The following is a 20,645-nucleotide window of genomic DNA, read 5'->3' on the forward strand; positions in this document are numbered from 1 at the left end:
TCATTTTCCCTTGGTGATTTATCCTAAATCTTTATCCTTATAAAGGGCTATATTCACTCTGATATCCAAATATCACCTTTAACAGAGGTGAACAATTAAGGGAATATTACGCTTTTAGCTGCAAATTGCTTATTGAATCTCATTATCTTTTTATCTATTCTGTATCATTATTACACTCTTGACTCTTGGACAGCCAGATTTTATTACATGATCTGTAATATTTCTTCTCACCAGCATCGATTTTCTTATTTATTTATATTTCTTCAAGGATGTTATCTTGAAGCTCCACTTTTATTATCGTTGCATTTCAGATTCTTTTGGTCTCCTGGGCTGTTTTCTAAAAGTTCACATCTTGGCTGTTATGACAGACAGAATTTCTCTGCTCTCGGATTCTGCCATAACTCCCCACGATTATTCACAAAGCAGCTTGTGTCTCTTTGTGTAGCGCTTGGAGATAGCTCAAGCTAGGAACACAACTCTGAGTATTAACTCTGTCTTTTTTGTAAGGTTATATTAACTTAATCTTGCAAGACTGGAAGTATTTATTCTTCCTTTTGTTTTGTTCTGTGGAAAACTAGAGAGGGTCCTTCCTGAAATTTTTCCCAGCTCCCCCATCCTAGACTGACATCTTTTACATGACAGCTGTTCCTCTTTGTCTGCCACATACCACTATACTTGGTCTGTCCCACAAACCACTATAGTTTTGACTTCCATCCACAGAAACAATATTTTATTACTTCCAACAGTAAATGTGCATCAGTTTATCAATGGCAATTCCCAGCATTTTGGACCACTTAGTCTCTAACACTCTGTGAAAGTATGAACTCAGTCACTGAGTGATCAACAAAAAGAAAGGGTGCTTCTTCACCACGGCATTTCCACCTTGTAAATTCTTCACCAAACAGTTGAATACGCTCTCTATTTTTGAATTTCTCTGCTGGCATTGATACACATGCTGGATATCAAAGCTGTTAGTGGCCAGAAGATTCCAGCTTAACCTGCCAGACTTATTTAAATGGGAGAGCAGGAATTCAGAGGACATAAATAAACATATGTCATCAGTGGACACTATGAGGTCTAGAGATAAGGGGGAATCCAAATCTCCCAAGAAGGCAACACTGCAAGAGAACGGGAAAGCTTCAAGATCAGATTAGCTATACATTCTGAACAACCATTCAGAAGGGATTAGGGATTAATACCACGATCAACACAAGACAAACAACTGAGCAATAAAACAACAGCCAAACTTGGAATTGCTCAGAGGAAAGCAGCATCCTTATCAACACTGACAGGGTAAGATACTGTACATAAACAGAGAGCAAACACCACTCCTTTCCAGCATTGAGGTTGTTACCTAATCAGGTAATGAAATCTCTGCAACCAAACAATTAAATTCAGAGCACACCAAGAACTTCGCAGAACTATGATGCCTGCTCACCGAGAAGCTACCAATTGGCTCTTATGGCTATTGTGTTTTTTAAAGTACAATAAGATACAATTTCAGTTGTTGTCTGTGTTCCTTCGAGGTCTTGCCAGTTTTTTTAAAAAGTATTTGCAAATTTAGTTCCTTCAGAGAACCCTGGGTAAAGAATCCATGGAGTACCAAAGCAGGGGTGGGTTCCTACCAGTTCTAACCTCTTCTATAGAGGAGGTTCCACAAATCTACAGTGCCGTTTAGAACCGGTTCCAGCTCCCTCCCTCCGCCCAGGAGGAATTCTGGGAGTTGAAGTCCAGAAGTCTTAAAGCTGTCAAGTTTGAACACCCTTGGGGGTTTTTTTCTAAAGGGTTAGGGGTGCAAGGGTCTTGTAACTTGACAGCTTTAAGACTTGCGTGCTTCAAATTCCAGAGTTTCTGAGCCAACATTTTGGTTGCTAAGCAAGAGCGTTGTTAAGTGAGTTTCACCACATTTTACAAGTTGGCCATGCACACCCAGTGGCATGACTGCCAAGCCACTCCCACCTGGTCACATGGCTGGCAAGCCACTCCCACAAAGCAGGCCACACCTACAGAAGAAGTTCTAAAAACATTTGAAACCCACCACTGACCCAAAGTGAAATGAAGCAGAATCCTAGGCTAAACTATATTTTTGCCTACCTATAATCCTGTACTTATTATACATGTCTGATGTTTTGAAAATAGCTGACAGCTTGCTAGGAGGAAAATTATGTGGTGGAAGGTAGACATTCGCTGCTACATTATGAAGGGGAATAGTAATAAAGATACAAACTCGTGGTTTTAGTAGAAATATTTGTTTTCTGTAACACACATATATTATGCCTTGTATTTGTAATGTATATGCTTGCCTGCTGTACGGTAAGTACCTTTTGTTCCCTGCAACTGACTTTCTGTGGCCCTGTTATTAGGGTGTGTAGAATATCTGGCAAATGTCAAAACTTGTGATCCTTGCCATTTGAACTCTTATCAATCTGCAATTAGGTTTCCTGCCTAGGCAGGGGGTTGGACTAGAAGATCTCCAAGGGTCCCTTCCAACTCTACTATTGTATTGTATTGTATTGCAATCTATGGGCATAGAACTTATCCCAGAATGGAGCTGTAAAGAGCTGTAAAACTGACACCTTTGATATGTCCCCCTTCTTCCTGAGAAGTATCTCACCTTTGACCTGTGCCCTTCACAATGAGGAGCCAAATGACCAATCCTGGGAACAGAGGAAAGAGATAACGCTGATAAGGCTAGTGAGGAGTATTGTAAAGCGAGGATGTTATTCTATGATGTCTCTAACTGTATAAAAAGGAGCTACACCTTCTCTGAAGGGTAGTTCTTCCCTGCGTATCCTTGGGGTATGTTGGGAACAACTGACCATCGTTTCTTTAAACTTTGATCAAAGACTAAATGCTGATTGTTATTCAAGCCTCCGTTTAAGACTCATGTTTGGCTCATTATGACTTGGATGTTTTCTCAAACTTCTATGGGTCTCAACGTATTCTCAAACCTCACAATTAAAATAACCCTGTAACTTGTGAAGGTGGCATGACGGCATGTCAGGGAATTTGCAACCAGGTACTTTTCCAATAGTTGTGACATAGTGCAAGAGAGGATGAGCTCTAAAGCAGGGGTTTCCTTCCAACCTTGGTAACATTAAGCCTGGCGGTCTTCAACTCCCAGAATTCTGGGAGTTGAAGTCCACCAGGCTTAATGTCGCCAAGGTTGGAGACCCCTGTTCTAAAGCATGTATCTATGAAAGCATAAGCTTCAGGTCAGGAACAGAACACTAAAATTGACTGAGATGATGGAAGCTTCCTTGTAGGTGCCGTGTAATGGCCTGGGAACAGGAGGGGGCTGGCAGGGAGAGGCCCAAGTTTTCTGTGCTAGGAAAACAAGAAACGAGAAGGGAAACAGAATCTCAGCAGGAGATTCTTGGAAACTTTGCGATTCAAAAGGAAAGTGAACTGGAAACAACTTTTGCAGCATTTTCTAACAAACTAGAAGAGAGTCAGAGATATATTGACTCAGCTTCTAAAAACAAATGACATCATGAGAACAGGGAGACAGGCTCAAAGTGGTGCGAAACATTCCACTTGAACTACACCAAATTGAGACAAGTTGGTAAAGCAAGGAACTAATGTGAATCAGCTGGAAGGCAGCTTTGAAATGGAAATAATATCAGCTTTAATATGAGCCGTGGTGACGCAATGGTTAGAATGCAGTACTGCAGGCTAATTCTGCTGACTGCCAACTGCCAGCAGTTCGGCAGTTTGACTCTCAGCAGCTCAAGGTTGACTCAACCTTCCATCCTTCTGAGGTCAGTAAAATGAGGACTCAGATTGTAAAGGGCAGTGTACTGACTCTGTAAACTGCTTAGAGAGGGCCATAGAGCACTGTGAAGTGGTATATACCGTATTTTTCGCAGTATAAGATGCACTGGATTATAAGACACACCAAGATTTTGAAGAGGCAAATTTTGAAAAAAGTTTTTGCACGCTGCAGACATCCCAAAAATGGCTCATTTTTCACGGAAACAGGTCCATTTTTTGTCAAAAAAGGGCACGCATAGCCTTTAGGAGGCTTGTAGAGTGCTCCTGGGGGCTAAGGGGACCAAATACGAGCAACAAATGGCTCATTTTTTGCAAATTGTTTTGCACAAATGGGCCCAATTTTTGTCCAAAAAAAGGCATGCATAGCCTTTAGGAGGCTTATAGAGTGCTCTTGGGAGCTCTGGGGGGGGGGGGGGGGGAGCAAAAATGAATGTAAAACAGGCAGTTCTCCCCCAGCCCACAGGAGCACTCTATAAGCCTTCTAAAGTCTATGCATGACCATTTTGGTGAAGGGATGGGGTTTCAGGAAGCCAAAAATTCTGTATTCAGTGTATAAGATGCACCCAGATTTTCATCCTCTTTTTTGAGGGAAAAAGGTGCGTCTTATACTCCAAAAATATGGTAAGTCTAAATGCTGTTGTTAAATGCTATTGTTATGATCATTTTTCACACTTAGAACTGTTGCAGCATCCCCATGGTCAGGTGATCAAAATTTGGATGCTTGGCAACTGGTATATATTTATGAAAGTTGCAGTGTCCCAGGGTCACGTGATCGTCTTTTATGAACTTCTTAAAAGCAAAGTCAACGGCGAAGCTACTGTCCAAGGTATTCTGTTCTTCTTGGAAAAATGAAGGAAGATCACTCATCTTAACCCACTGCACAGAGAATGGGCTGTTTGAGATCACATGATCAGAGCAATAATTTGCTTGGGTTGTAAAATCTGTCAATTGTCCTGACAGGCTTGCTATGGAACTGTCTCCTTCCTGCTGATCCCTGGACTTGGTTCCTATTCTACATTGCTGTTTTGGTTATGACAGAATGGCAACTTCTGTTCCTGTTGTCTTTGGGGGTATGGAGGCCCTTTTAAAAAAAACACAGTTGGTGGAACCGTCAACTGGTTGACCTAATGTATTTGCAGATAGCAATAGCAATAACACTTAGACTTATATACTGCTTTAGAGTGCCTTACAGTCCTCTCTAAGTGGTTTACAGAATTAGCATGTTGCCCTCAACAATTTGGGTCCTCATTTTACCCACCTTGGAAGGATGGAAGGCTGAGTCAACCTTGAGCTTGGTGAGATTTGAACTGCCAAATTGCAGGCAGCTGGCAGCCAGCAGAAATAGCCTGTAGTACTGCACTCTAACCACTGTGCCACCGAGGCTCATTGGGTGAAGAAATACAATGCCAGATTTCTTTTTTACTCCCAAGAACCAATTGAAAGTAGTTTACTTTTTTTCCCACTTGCCTGTTTGTTCTTGGATGGTTCCCAGTGTTGAAAACTGACACAAAGCTATGTGTATGAACTTTCTGTCCAGCACCTGTATACTCCCGAATAGCAAATCTGCAAAGACCCAAACATACCCAGATAAGGATGTCCTTGGCACTTGGCCCAAGGACCAAACTCGTGAGGGAAGACATAATTTTTAAAAAAGCTGTCCAACTTCGACAACTTTAAGACTTGTGGACTTCAACTCCCAATGTGGCTGGCTGAGGAATTCTGGGAGTTGAAATCCCCAGATTTCAGAGTTGCTAAGGTTGAATACTTCGGGTGTAGATCACTTAGACAGCTGAGGATGTTGCATGCTGTTTTGAAGGAGCTTATGGAGGAAGAATGGGCATGTGTTTAAGTAACATTGTGTGTTTATGTTTCTCACAGTACTTAAAATACTCTGTACTTTAAATTGTATATCAGATAATCTTTTGTTGCATTGCCTGTGTTCCTTGAATGTGGCATTGCCTTTGAATCCTAACAGCAGATCTTGGCTTGCTCTGCTGCCAAGACCCCTAGAGAGTGTCCAGCTTGAAATTGACTAGTCTGTCCCTGACTTAACACACACAATTAAAAAAGTAATTGGTATTGACTTTTGAACTTCTATAGTTTGGTTAAATTCCTTTTCCTGTAGCCACTGGTCTGAGAAGATAGTACTGGATACCCTTTATAAAGGCACAAATATAATTTCAAGTTACCAATACATTTTTCTCTGCTTCCCTTTTGGATAAACATAGTGACCTGCAGGCTGAAATTGGATATAAGGCTAAATAAAATGATTTCTCAATGCCAGCTTTCAACAACTTGTACCTATCAACTGCGCCTCAGCTGGGTAAACCCAAATCACAAGGTGGTAATTATAAGTAATACTTGACTCACAACCATTTGAACTTACAATGGTGCTGGAAACAGTAACTTATGATTGGTCCTCACCCTTATACCCATTGCAGCATCCCTACAGTCACCTGATCAAAATTGGACCACTTGCAGCATCCTCTGGTCACGTGGTCACCATTTATGAACTTCTCAGGAGACTTCTGGCAAGACAAGTTGATGGGGGATGTGTTAGATTGGGTAATGAAAGGCACAAAAGGCTAAGATAACAACAGCTCTTTATTTGGTTAAGTACCGGCATCCACTGAGTGAGAGGTCTGGCAGCTCCCTTTTTAAAGGGGAGCCGGCCAGCGCTTCAGCCAATCAGGTCTCTCTCTGTTCCCGCCTGAAAAGAGAGAATCTGACTGGAAACTACTATTGTCCTTGCAACAACTAGAGGGGGGAGTATCTTAACAGGATGCAAATCTGCTTAACAATTGCTTGACTCATTTAACAACTGTGGTGATTTGCTTAATGACTGTGGTAAAAAGGTCATATAGTGCAGTGTCACTCATTTAAAGACTGCATCACTTAGTGACAGAAGTTCTGATCTCATTATTGTAAATCAGGGGCTACCTGTAAGAGGAACGAAAAACCCTGACTCTTTGCTGCCACAGAGTGGTAGATAAGGTAGAACTGACTGACAGATCTATAGCCATTTTGGATAAATTGTGTCGCTGTGCCTGAGAAACGAATATTTCCCGAATGAAACCCTTTCTTAATTTAACTCCCAGAATTCCTCAGCCAGCTGCCATACTGGGAGTTGAAGTCTACAAGTCCTAAAGTTGCGAGACCACCTGCAGCATACATCCAGATGACCATTACGCTGAAATTAAGAGACGCGAATCCTTTGCCGCCTTCTAGTGTTAAGTAGTTGATCGAATGAGAGTCCTTTGAGGAAAAATGGGAGAAGTATTGGACCAGTACAGATTACCTGTTAGTCCTACGAAGAGACCAGAGCAGGAAATAAACTCCACCGGAGACTAAACACTACTTTTATTTAGATTGACTATAGTAACATGAGCTTGTCAGTCTGATTGTACCCTCACCCCTCTGCTTTTATAACCATATGAAATAGGAAGATCTCTCTCTGAGATGTTTGTGTGTGCTTTGTACATGTGCCAGACCTAATCTACACTTTTCTTCTTTCTCTCAAGGCCACCCTCTTTATTCTCCACGGTACTATCTAACAGACATTGTATATGGAGATTACTGACTGCTATTTCCATGGTTACTGACATTTGAATTTTACCCATGAAAAAATGCCAATTGCTGGACTTCCGGTTCCGGCGGCTACGGCGACAGGCAGATCGCTGCCTGCTCCAGCTCTCCCGGTGGGCTTCCCCCGCTTCTGGGGGGGCACAAGACGCCTTGGAGGGGCGTCTTGCCGAAGGAACGGCTCGCGGAGGGTCCTGGCGTCGGCGGCGGCTGGCGGGGGCTCCTCCGCTTCGTTCTAGGCATCGGGGAGCAGTTTTGGAGGACGTGCGTGCGCATGCGTCTCGCCCCATGCCGATCGGAGAACACACTTCCGAACGAAGCAGCGGCAGTATGGTGAGAGGCTTCCTTTCTGCATTCCTTCGCTTTTGAATTGATGAACTTTTCAGCACTTTTAAAAAGTTAAACTTTCGGATCCCTGCTAGAGGTGCGGCTAGAGGGAGGGGGATTTCCCCCCCTCCCTCGGACAAGCGGCTTGAAAAGACTTTCCTTCCATCCCCAGAGAGGAGGAGGGGGGAGAGCCAACTAATGATGCCTCACCCCTATAAAAGTGATTTTCATTCGACCTAGCTCCAGAACTAATGGATGAACTGAGAACTTTTTGAACTTTTAAAAATTTTACTATGCCTCTGAGCCCAAAGCTGGCAGGGCAAGATGGCACACTTCCGTTGTCTTCATGAACTGTGAAACCTGACTCCACCTTTAAAATTCAGGCTTCCGGTCTTTGTCTCCGAGTCACCCAGAGGAATTTCTTGTGGATTGCTACTTTCTGAACTCTTTGGAGAAAAAAAACTTTCATCTACTGCTAGAGTGACTAAAGAAATCCCCATCTGTTTGGATCCTCTGCCTTCTGAATTCGCCTGCCTGCTCTACCTCTCCAGCTGCCCAGTCTCTACTTTGACTGATCTCCTTGCTTCATAAACCATGTCTCCAAAAAGACCACCTCCTGGAAAGCCTGGCTTTGCTACTTCTGCTCCAACGTCTGCAACGTCTAGTCCAGCTACACAGTCAAAGATATCAGAACTGATGCAACCCAAGACTACAGAGATAGACTTCCAACAAATGCTTCAACAAATTTTACAAGGCCAGGAGGAAATTAAGAAACAGTTAAGGGAAATGAAAGATGAAATTAAACAGAATCAAGCCCAAATCTTTAAGAACTCACAGAGACTGGACCTTGTGGAGGGTGGGGTGGCGGAGGCGAGGGGGGGGGGTAGAGGCCTTACAGAAGGGGAACAAAGAACTTGACATCCAACAAATGAAAGCAGAGTTTGAAAGAATGTCCTTTTATCTTAGATTTCAAAATGTAATAGAAGCAGATGGGGAAAATATAAGGGACATTATGACTAACATTCTAGCTGAATACATACACAAAGATAAACAGCAGATGGAATGGGAGATAGATCTAGCTTATAGAGTGAATTCAGCATATGCCAGAACACATAATGTACCCAGGGAGGTTCATATTAAATTTCTTAGGAAAACCACAAGAGATGAAATTCTGGGTGTACAAAGGGGGCAAACACTGACATACCACGATAGGGAGATAACCATTCTAAAGCAGATTCCCAAAAAAATTAGGGAAAAAAGGAAAAGCTATTCGCAATTGGCGAATAAATTATACCAGAAGGGGGTGTGGTTTAGATGGTTGATGCCTGAAGGTATGCTGATATTCTGGGAGGAGACAAGAATCAGAATCAACACACCCATAGAGGCACAGGCCTTTATGGAAAAAAACAAAGCGAACCTAGAAAAAACAGATGACACTACAACGGTTATACAGGACACGGGAGGGGCCGGAGCTCTGCCAGCGGGGGGTGAAGGGGCAACACCAAGAAAGCTCAGATCACAAAAATAAATAAGAAAACCACAATGTTATAAACAGACCGAAAGTATTAATGAATTTACAACTAGACTATATATTATAATTATATAAACTGATTGAAAAGTATTTTTTCTAGAATTAATATGCTGATTTTTATTATGACTATGTAATAAGGTTTGATATTTTGATGTAACCTAGGAGTCTGGAGGGAGGGGGCGTCTGCCATACTTGCAACTGCCAAAATTTGTAACTATTCCACTTACCCTTTTCCGCATAAATGTTTTTAAAAAAACCAATAAAACTTCTTGAAAAAAAAAAAAAAAAAAGAAAAAATGCCAATTGCTAATCTTACGGTGTTTCTTAGAGGAGTTATACTGATAACCCCAGAGTATGGACCTGTTCCAGAGGCATGTCAAAGGAATGCTATGGAGATAGCATAGTTAGGCTGATATTATCTCCTCCCTACTCTTGGACAGTAGCAAAGCATTGTGAAGCCTCTATGTGAATGAACTCCCATACAGAGTGAAGCTAATAAATACATTACTGTATTCAGAGAAAGACCTAGAGAAATACAAGAAATGTTACTTTTGTTGTAAAAAAAAATCATGAGTAGACTGGCTTGGATACTATTTAAAGAAAGACTACTGGAACAGGATGGAAAACACTATGTAAGAATCAAAAGTGGGTAAAGCTATATTATAATGATTTAGACGAGGGGATAGAAGGGGAACTGATTAAGTTTTCACGTGATACCAAGCTGGCAGGAATAGCCAACACCCTAGAAGATAGGCGCGAGATACAGAAGGAGCTCGAAAGAAAAAAGTAAGGTTTTACATTTAGGCAAGGAAAGCCAAATGCAGATGTATAGAATAGGTAGTACTTGACTCAACAGTAGTAACTGTGAGAGGGATCTTCGACTCCTAATGGACACTCACTTAAATATAGTGACGTGCGGTGAGGTTTATGGCTGGTGAGGCACTGACATAGTGGTGGGTTTCAAATTTTTTTAGACTTGTGGACTTCAACTCCCAGAATTCCACAGCCAGGCATCCTCAGTTCCAATTTTAAGCGACAGCATTTGTTTTTCTCCTTTGCTAAAGAAGCTTACTTCTTTCTTTTTCTTTTTCTTCTCCCTTCCCCACCTCCCTCCCTCCGCCCTCTCTCAAATACACACACACACACACACACACGTTGGATTGGACTATCTCTCCTACCCCCTTCCCTCTCTCTCACTCACTCTCTCTCAAACAAACACATACACACACACACACACACACACACACACACATATATACATACACACACAAAATTGGATTGGAGGGAAGAGCACCAGCGAGGAGACCACAGGAGCCTTTGCCCATAGCCCCGCACCAGGAGGATGAAGTTTGAATTCCTCCCCCTCCCTCTGACACACACTTACCTTTTCCAGCTGTTTCAGAGAGGATTTCAACTCTGCTCTTGCCTCAGGTCCTCTGAAGAAGCCCCGCCCAAACGAGCGCCCTCTACTATGAGGCAGGAGAACTGTGTGCCTCACCTACGTCAGGAATTTTTAGGCTTTTAACCGTTGCTTAACTCTGCTCGAGTGATCATAAAACTCCTAAAGTCAGACTAGATGAAGCATGCAGTTCTCCTGCCTCATAGTAGAGGGCACTTTTTTAGAGGCTTTTTAAAACAGTTAAGTAGAGTCATCCATGGTGAGGCAGCAACTAGCTCAGCCTGACCTCAATTCTCCCCTTTTTCCTTTTTCCTTTTACATTTTCTTTTCTTTTCTGGATGACAGTGGTGAGGCTGTGTCTCCCCTGCCTCACCTGACTGCACGTTGCTGCTTAAATACAAACCAGCAGTATGGTGCAGGTGCAAAAAAAAAAACAACCCAACACGTCGTAGGCTGCATTAATAAAGGGATTCAAGATCATATGAAGTCAGTGGTGGGTTCCTACCAGTTCGGCCTGGTTTGGCCGAACCAGTAGTGATTTGACAGCCTGGGTCGCTGGAACTGGCAGTGACACAGGCCTGCCACACCCCTAAACCGGTTCACCAGGCAGCACCATAGGCGCCGCCATCTTGTTTTTCACTTCTGTGTATGTGCAGAACAATTTTTATTGCACTGCGCATGCATGTGCATGCAGCTGCCCATGAGTGAGCCGGCAGTAGTGCCTGCCAGAACGCACCCCTGCATGAAGTGTTAATACAAATGTATATTGCCTTGGTAAGACCACACTTGCAATTAGCATCTAGTTTTGGTTACCACAATATGAAAAAAGATATTGAAACTCTAGGGAGAGTGCAGAGAAGAGCAACAATGATGATTAGGGGACTGAGAACTAAAACATGTGAAGAATGGCTGCAGGAACTGGGTATGTCTAGTTTAATGAAAAGGAGTATTAGGGGAGACATGATAGCAGTGTTCCAGTATCTCAGGGGCTGCCACAAAGAAGAGGGAGTCAAGCTATTCTCCAAGGCACCTGTGGACAGAACAAGAAGCAATGGGTGGAAACTAATCAAGGAGAGAAGCAACTTAGAACTGAGGAGAAACTTCCTGACAGTTAGAACAATTAATCAGTGGAACAGCTTTCCTCCAGAAGTTGTGGATGCTCTGGAACTGGAGGTTTTTAAGAAGAGTTTGGACAACCGTGTGTCTGAAATGGTATGAAGTTTCCTGCTTGAGCAGGGGGTTGGACTAGAAGACCTCCAAAGTAGATCCTGTGACATGATTTTGCGTCCTATTCCTGTTATCTCTCTCTCTCTCCCTCTCCTGAATGAAACTGCAATAAAGGAAGAAAATTAACTGCTATTTCCTATGCTTCCTCTTCAGTAGGAATTGTATTCTACAGTTATTATTCCCTGATTCCAAGATTCTATTTTCTGCTAGCAGCTGCTTCACATAGTAATTTTCAGCAAGTTGGATGAGATGGACTTAAACTTCTTTAAACACCATTATCTTACCCACACTGATGCTCCAGTAGGATTGTGGCCGGGCAACTGAATCATCTGAAAAGCAACACTCAGCCAGACTGATGGTGGCATCTGAGAAATTTACAAGGTTACAAAGTCTGCAGGCATCTGATGACATGAGGTGTAGCTCAAGACGGGTTATGTTTTTTAATAAAATGTGTCAGTCTGAAAAGGTGCTACCAGACGCTTCCTGATTTAGGTCTGCAAGGGTGATTATACCTGCAGCACGCATCCAGGGGTATGGATTCAATTCTGGTGGAAGATTAAAACAATATATTTGTGCTTGTATTTTCGAAGCAATGCATAGATGAGAAATTAATATTGTAAATGAGGTGCTGCTTGGATATCATTAATGGTAGGATGCAGTAATGAGGGCCTGGGACAGAAATAATATAATCTATTAAATGGGATTCGATAGAAGAAGCATTCCCCCGAGGAATGGAATATAATGGCTTTAGCTTGTTAGGAAAGGAACCAGCCAAGGATCCCAGTTTTCACTGAAGACTTAACAAGCAACAATTGTATTGGTTGCAAGAAATCAAGTATGAATGATTGCAAAATATTTGTTTGTTTATTAAATTTATTTGCTGTCCATCTTGTATCCAACTACTCTGGGTAACCCCATTGGGTCCCCAAGCCATCTGGCAAAGCCAGGTGTTAAGGCTCTTTTGAAACGTCAGGAGTGTGGGAGCCAATCTCACCTCAATGGGTAAGATGCTCCAGAGGGCAGAAGCCATGGCAGAGAAGACTCTTCTTCTGGATCCTGCCAGGAGAAATTACTTTACTGATGGGATCTGCAGTATGCCCTATCAATGACCATATTGGCACTTTATATCAAGCCATGCTTGGATTGCGCCTAGTATGAGTTAAATGATGCTTAAAAGCAACTGTGTTGATCCAAACTGGAAATGGCTCATACTTCTAAACTATGGAGCAGCCCTAGCGTATAATTTAAATCAACACACGCACACACACACACAGACACGTGAGCCAAGGTGGTGCAGTGGTTAGAGTGCAGTACTGCAGGCTACTTCTGATGACTGCTGGCTGCCTGCAATTTGGCAGTTCAAATCTCACCAGGCTCAAGGTTGACTCAGCCTTCCATTCTTCCGAGGTGGGTAAAATGAGGACCCAGATTGTTGGGGGCAATATGCTGACTCTGTAAACTGCTTAGAGAGGGCTGTAAAAGCACTATTAAGTGGTATATATATAAGTGCTATTGATATCTATCTATCTATCTATCTATCTATCTATCTATCTATCTATCTATCTATCTATCTAAATCTCGGACACTTGCTAAGCCTCTGAATTTCGTTCATATGACAACGGGGATGCTACAATGGACATAAGTATGAAAAACGGTCACTTTTTTCATTGTCATTGTAACTTTGAACAGTCACTAAATGAACTGTTGTAAGTCAAATTATCTGTACATATTGACCTTTTTTTGCCAATTTTATATTGAGATTTCACAGGATTTGAGCAGCATGATGCTAAAGCCAAGGCTGAAAAGAGATCTGCTTGATACAGAAAGAAGGAGAGGGCTAAGTGCTATGGCAACCATTTTTCATGCTAGCTGGAATTTGGTGTATTCATACATATCCAAGGAAAGTCTTTCTAGCTATAGCTTTTTAGGCCTCAATCCAGAATACTGATGAGATGGCATTCTATGTTTTTGAAAGTATATTTATGTTGAGATTTGAGGTAAATCAAGCAACCCATCAAATCCAGCCCTAGGAGGAGGAGGAAGAGAGGGAATGAGGAGGAGGGGGGGGAGGAGGAGGTAAAGGAGGAAGAGGAAGAAGAAGAGGAGGAGAAGGAGGAAGAATAAACGAAAAAATAGTAGTAGTACTTTGGGGGGATGTTTATGTTTTAGTTGTTGAAAGGGGAAGGAAGATATTTATTCCAAAAGAGATAGATATCTATTCCATCCCTCTTAGCAATTTGAACACCATATTGAGGCTGCACAGTGCCAAAGCTACATCTTTAAAGTGCTATAGACAGGCCATTCATTCATGTTCTAAAGTGGAGATCAAATTTGAAGTATTCTCCACCTTATTTTCCCTCCACCTATAGGTTCATCTTTTACACTGTTTAGAATGATTTTCTAAACATTTTTTCTACAGACTTTTGAGGCTGGAGTCTAAGCTACTATGAGTCCAGTGAAGGAACTACAAGATACAGGAGATTTGAGGTAATTGACTGAAGTACCCAGTTAGCCACTTGTTTATTGGGTAAGTTTTATCAAAACATTGTGTCTTTAATTTCAACTTTCCGCTGCAAAACAGGAAAAGCAATATGTTTTCATCAGTTGATCAATGGGATGATAAAATAATAAGGATATATTTATTAATTCTGCAGAATTAGAGCTATCTCAATGGGATTGACATTTGAATAACCATATATGGGGAAGGGGAAGTGGGTTGTTATGCACTATGAAGAATTGAACCCGAATAATCCCCCTTTTTTTAACCCTAAGCCAAAACATTTGTTACCATTACTCTGATAATCAGAAATGTGGTTATTAAAGAATGATAGCATATTCTTTAGACATATCTTAAAAGAAAAATTAGGAGCATCAGCAGGAGAGACAAACTGGAAGTCATGATTGAACTACTGAAGTTCCTTCCCCTTTTAAGTGTGCCTCATGTGCTGCTGGCCTTGTGAACGGAAACACACGATTCAAACTTTTATACAAAATGCATAAGCGGTATTTCAGTATATTTATCCTCCTCATTATTTAACACCTCAGGCGCGGTCGTCTACATATCTGGTTTTTTTTTTTTAAAAAAAACAAAGCATCAAAAATTTATAATGTATTTAAAAGCAAGTGGGAATTTAATGGAACCAGAATCATAGGGTTGAATGAACCTCAGCAAGATCAAGCTTTAATTGGTAGTGTAGCAGGATCTTTTGTCCCAGTATACATAACAGCTCATCCGTTTGAAGCAACACTGTGTTGTGTGATCAGGCTTCATTCAGCAAACGTTTCACATTCCTTTGAGTTGTTGCATTACAGAAATGAGCTGCTGATTGCACTGCTGAACATTTTGCTGTTCATCTCTCAGCCTTTCCTGATCTTGAAGAATTGCTTCCTGTGGGAGAAAAGTCAGAAGGCGCACTTAGATTAAAATTCTGAACCACAGGAATAAGTGCAAAGCATAAAAATAACTATATCTCTCTTCCAGACCCTTTCCATAAAGTTTTTCGGTTCCAGAATCTGAGCAGGTGTTATACAATCTTCATGAGCAAATAATTGTTTTAGGGAAGTAAAATACACGTTTTAAAATCTCTAATCACCCTGTCCAGAGGGAAATAAAATCACGTGAAGCTTTTCTTCTGAAATTTTTTTTGCTGCATTGTGTTAAGCAATGACTCATTTAATCATGATTTGTTACATAAACTATCATTCATTTGGTTAAGATGACACTTGGTCATGGGAAACTTCCAAACTCCTTTTATGTGACCCACTTTGGACTATTGTCTTTATTTGGTCTTGGTTGAAAAACAAAATGCATGAAAACTATAATTTGGATGCTCTGAAATAGGTATGGCAATTTAATTACCCTCAAGTTCCTTCCCTCCTCAGAATTATAGGGGGGAAATTCACAGATCTGCCCACATGTTTGCCAAAGCTTTCTTGATATGCATCAGTGTTCCATCCACTGTGACCTTCACTATCAATTCTGATGTAGGCTCTTGGATACAAAAAAATTTGCCTCTTTCCTCCATTCAGCCATAAACTCTACTTTATTAACCGCAATGGCTTAATCTATATAATGTGTGAAAGGAAAAAAAAAGCCAAGCAACCAAAACACATAATATGAAATAGGTCAGGTCGTCCATCCTGCCCCCACCCTGAAATGATACTTTTTTATCTACTCATATGGAACATGTTTCCAAAGTGCTAGGTGGACAGAAACTGAGGCAAGTGACAGGAGCTCACTTCAATATGCAGCGCTAGGACTTGAACTGCAGGAGCAGAAACCTTCTCCAGCGTTATTAAGTCACTAAAGTACCACACCTGTTGGGTTGGATTGAGAGAGCGACTGATCCAAAATCACTCAGTCATTTTCATGCCTAAGACGGGACTAGAAGTCTTGTGGTTTCTAGCCTGGTACTTCAACCACTAGACTAAAGAATTAGTAATAACAAAGAGAAAACTACAACAGATTTTTCTGTAATGTTAAAGTATGGAATTGGTTTAATATTCACCACAGATTTAAGTTGACCAGTATAGTATGCACATATACAGCATTAGCTTAACAAAATGACCTGCTCCATCTACTGTTTCATTTAGCTAGTTGAGGCATTGGATGGTGCAAGAGGTTTTATTTGCTTTGTATATGATTTTTCCAGAAGTGAATGCTCACCATGGGAATTTTTAGAACTAAAAATCGGTAATTAAAATGGACTTGTAGAGAAATAAATGCTATTTATTGCTCCAATAAAAATCAGTTGTTGACTTGAAATATTTCACAGAAAAAAAAAATGCATGTGCACATAATGTATTAACATATATACATATTAAAAACTGGAATCTATAGAAAATTATGCTCTGAAAACAATTCTATGCTGTTTAATTAGATCTAGTGATATGAGAATCATCATAGTATTTTTTTTTTGCATCACTTCCTCACGTGGGGACGAAAAATAAGGACCTTGCATTAAAAATTGACCTCCATTCTTTGTCTCTTTTTCAAAGCTGATTTATGTTTGATGATCTTGACAATAGTTGAAAAACATAAATCATCAGTTACACGACAAGCGACTGTGTTTTTAACTCAATGAGATTAAAATCTTTATGAAAAATTATTGTAACTGATCTCAGTTGTGATGTTCCAGATTAATTAATTAACTTTACTAACACAAGAATGCAATATTAGGAAAAGAGTAATGTAGACATTAACGATCTTCCAGTGTGATGAAATTATGTGGACAATAAAACTACTGGAATGGGAAGAAGAAAAGCAGGAGGGGTGACGCTCACAAGTTCTATTCTGATGATTTGAGTCCTTTTGTATGATAGCTCCATGGGAGCTGTATTTTTCTGAGATTGCTGCTCAGTAGCTACATGATAAAAAAAAGTATAACACAGTGGTGTCCAAACTTGGGAACTTTAAGACTTGTGGATTTCAACTCCCAGAATTCCCCAGCCAGCATGGCTGGCTGGAGAATTCTGGGAGTTGAAGTCCACAAGTCTTAAAGTTCCCAAGTTTGGACACCCCTGGTGTAACACAATATCTGTTGTTTTTAATAAATGAACATGTAGTTCACACCAAGCCAAGGTATCATAACTCCGGGGAAGGTAGAGGGTACTAAAAAGATCATGTGCTTTGGGGAAGAAGGGAAGCAGGGCAGCAGTATGCAAGGCCGTATCACACTTATATGGGTGACCCTAGTATTCTATTTTGGGGGGAACATTGTTGTTTTAAAGAAGGAAAGGACTAAGGCTTATTCAGACCTCACACTTTAAAATGGCAGTAAACTTTGCTGCTGATTTACATAGAATTGAAATATTGTGATGCAGCTAGAGCAGTGGTGGGATTCAAAAAATTTTTATTACTGGTTCTGTGGGCCTGGCTTGGTGGGCATGGCATGACTTGGTGGGCGTGGCATGGTGGGTATGGCTTGGTGGGTGTGGGAGGGGAAGGATACTGTAAAATCTCCATTCCCTCTCCATTCCGGGGGAAGGATACTACAAAATCCCCATTCCGATCACCTGGGACTCGGGAGGCAGGGAATAGATGGGGGTGGGACCAGTCAGAGGTGATATTTACTAGTTCTCTGAAGTACTCTAAATTTCTGCTATCAGTTCTCCAGAACTGGTCAGAACCTGCTGAATACTACCTCTTAGTTGGAGGTGGTTTTGGTAAGAGTAAAATGCGTTTTTAGATTTTTATTAAGGCTGAAGGCTGTGGGGAGATCATCTTTACTTTAAAATGTAATAATTGTTTGTGATACACTTTTATTGTTATGATGAAAAACTGAAAATGTATTTAGAAATAGCAAAAATAGAAAACAGACTTCAGTCATACTTGATATTTGGGACTATTGGATGTACCGGTATATTAAAATATTTTCACTTATAAACTAGTACTGAGATGTGCCTTCATAGACTCACCTTATAGCTTTCCATAGACCATAATATAGTTTTAAGATCTTTTCTCCCTGCTGACTTTCTGTCCACCCCTGGAACCAAACTGGGGAAAACTACTTTACAGCTGTATAATTAAAAAAAGATTGGAATATTTTGCTCCACTCTTCCAGTTTGCATCCAAAATAGATCCTCCAGCCCAACTCAATACACGAATGGAACAAATATGTAATTTAATATTCCACTAGGGAATATTCATGTATTTAAATATTTTAGCTGTCCAATAACTGGATTTGTCAGGCCAGATTGCAATGCTTCTTAACAATAGTGAAATCATAGAAATGATATAAACAATATTATTTTTGAGTACATTACTCAGAAAATACTATTAATCTCTCTCTCTCTCTTGCCCCACTCTCACCAAAATTTGTGGTTTAGACCGAAACAAAGCTCTTTTTAATGTAGGACTGCACACTACAACTTCAATAGGAACAGGGACCTTTTGAGTGTTGTTTTAATAGATCCTTCGGGGATATCATTGCAATTAGGCCAAAATTATTTAATCTAGAAGGCAGTAAGAGTCTTGTTCAATGTCACTGAACAGAAAAAACAATATTATTTCTGAAAACACAATTTATCTTAACTTTCCCAAGCTCCAGCAAATGCAGCAGCTTTATCAAACTGGTTTTAGTTTTGAAACATGGGTACTATATTTATCTTACAGGACTGAAATTTTGTTCCAGGGAGTTGTTTTATGTTGAACATCAAAAGCAACTCAGGGGAAAGAGGATAAGGAAATGTTGGGAAACTTGCCAGCCTCTACCCTTCTCTTGACTTTTGTAAATATTTACTCTCAGTTTGAAGAGTTCCTCTTTTTCCCTGTCATTCTCCTCAGCTCTGGCTTTGAGCCATGCTTCGTTTTGGACTTTGTGTTTTTCTAGCATCACTTGTAGCTCCTGAGTTAAAGAAAGAAAAATCTTTATTAGAAAGTTAAGAATATTTACCACCATCTACCAACTACATAACTACACCATCCAATTCACATCAGTTCCCCAGCTTTGTTAACAATTATAACAAGTGAAGGCTATCTAAAGGAATGCAGCTGTAAGTAATGCTAAGCAAATGGTATCAGGTTGCTTTTCCCTCCCTCACTGGCATCATTACTTTGCCTCGGTTTTCTTACTCTAGTCTAGTCAAAGATAGGAAGCCCAAGGTTTTCAAAAGGACCCAAGAATGATCTATCCAAGCAACTGTGACCTAAGACTGTTAAAAACATTCTCTTATCTCCCCCACCTTCGCACCACTGATTATTGGAGTGTAGTAAAAAAATGGCAGATACAAAAAAAAAATACCGTATGTTTGACATCTCCAGCGAATTTTTTGACACTTAAAGATCAATATTGCCTGGCAATAACCATTTACCAGCCCAGACACCAGATTCTGTTCCTTGGATGTGCTATAATATGATCTTTATAAGTTTGCATTTTCCTTCATTAATATGTGATTTTTTAAAATGTTAATGTTATATTGAAATATTTTTAAATATAACTTTTCTCTATGTTTCTAGGGTTTTCCAGCTTAGTTCTTTGGGATTTGCTCTTGTTCAGCCTTTAAAGTCTTTCTACTCGTTCTTCCTCGTAACCAGAGGTGCTTGAACTTAAAGAATTAGGAATTCAGTGACTCATAATGAGATAAAGGCAACGGGAAGATGTATCCATAGACTCAAATTTATCTTTCCCTCCAGGAGAGATCATGACAATCAATACTTCTTTTCCTACTACGCCAGCTTTCAATAAACCTAGGACAGGGATGACAAACCTTTTCAGCACCGAGTGCCAAAAAGGTTGCACAGAAACATCACTCGTGTGTGTGCACGCGCTTGTCAGGGCCGTACTCTGGACAAGCTGAACTTCCTGGTTGTAGCGCACATGCGTACATGACAATCAGACGGCCGGTGCATATGCACAGGCTGGTTTTTGGCACTTCCATGCGCACAAAGGGATCGCATTAAAAAAAAGCCAAACATCTGGGTTCTGGAACGCATGCGCACCCGACAATCAGCTGGCCACCGCACATGCACACACCAGTTTTCAGCATGTGCGAAGTACAGCTGATCATCGTGCTGGCATGCATACCAGAAACCCAGAAGACAAACAGGCAGGGCCGTCCATCCCGGGCAACATGGCTTTGCGTGCCACTCTGGACATGCATGCCATAGGTTCTCCATCAGAGACCTAAGACAACTTTGGTTGAGTAATCCTCATTTTTCCCTTCCCCCCCCCCCCACAGGACTATAACCTTCTTTCTATTTTATTCTCCCTTACCAAGAGAGGTGGTATTTGTGCAAAAGTGTAACTCATAGAGTGTGTAGGTGTTTTATGAACACTGCATGTTATAAACTTCTTGTTCTCTGGT

The 20,645-nt window shown here is 40.9% G+C and overlaps 1 protein-coding gene across 2 annotated transcripts in view; it reads right to left on the reverse strand.

Moving 5' to 3' along the window:
* Positions 1 to 13,417: 13,417 nt before the first annotated feature.
* LOC309388481 (kelch domain-containing protein 3-like) overlaps positions 13,418 to 20,645 on the reverse strand; it is an 84,820-nt gene continuing 77,592 nt past the window's right edge. For both annotated transcript variants that reach the window (XM_081945850.1, XM_081945849.1), the window contains exons 18-19: positions 19,082 to 19,186; positions 13,418 to 15,228 (exon numbers count right to left, since the gene is read on the reverse strand). In XM_081945850.1, coding sequence (XP_081801976.1) covers positions 15,124 to 15,228; positions 19,082 to 19,186 — 210 coding nt within the window. In that variant the 3' untranslated portion in view covers positions 13,418 to 15,123. The remainder of the gene's footprint in view (positions 15,229 to 19,081; positions 19,187 to 20,645) is intronic.

Source organism: Natrix helvetica (assembly GCF_964273705.1).
Source record: "Natrix helvetica genome assembly, chromosome: 2".
NCBI classification, from domain to species: domain Eukaryota; kingdom Metazoa; phylum Chordata; class Lepidosauria; order Squamata; family Natricidae; genus Natrix; species Natrix helvetica.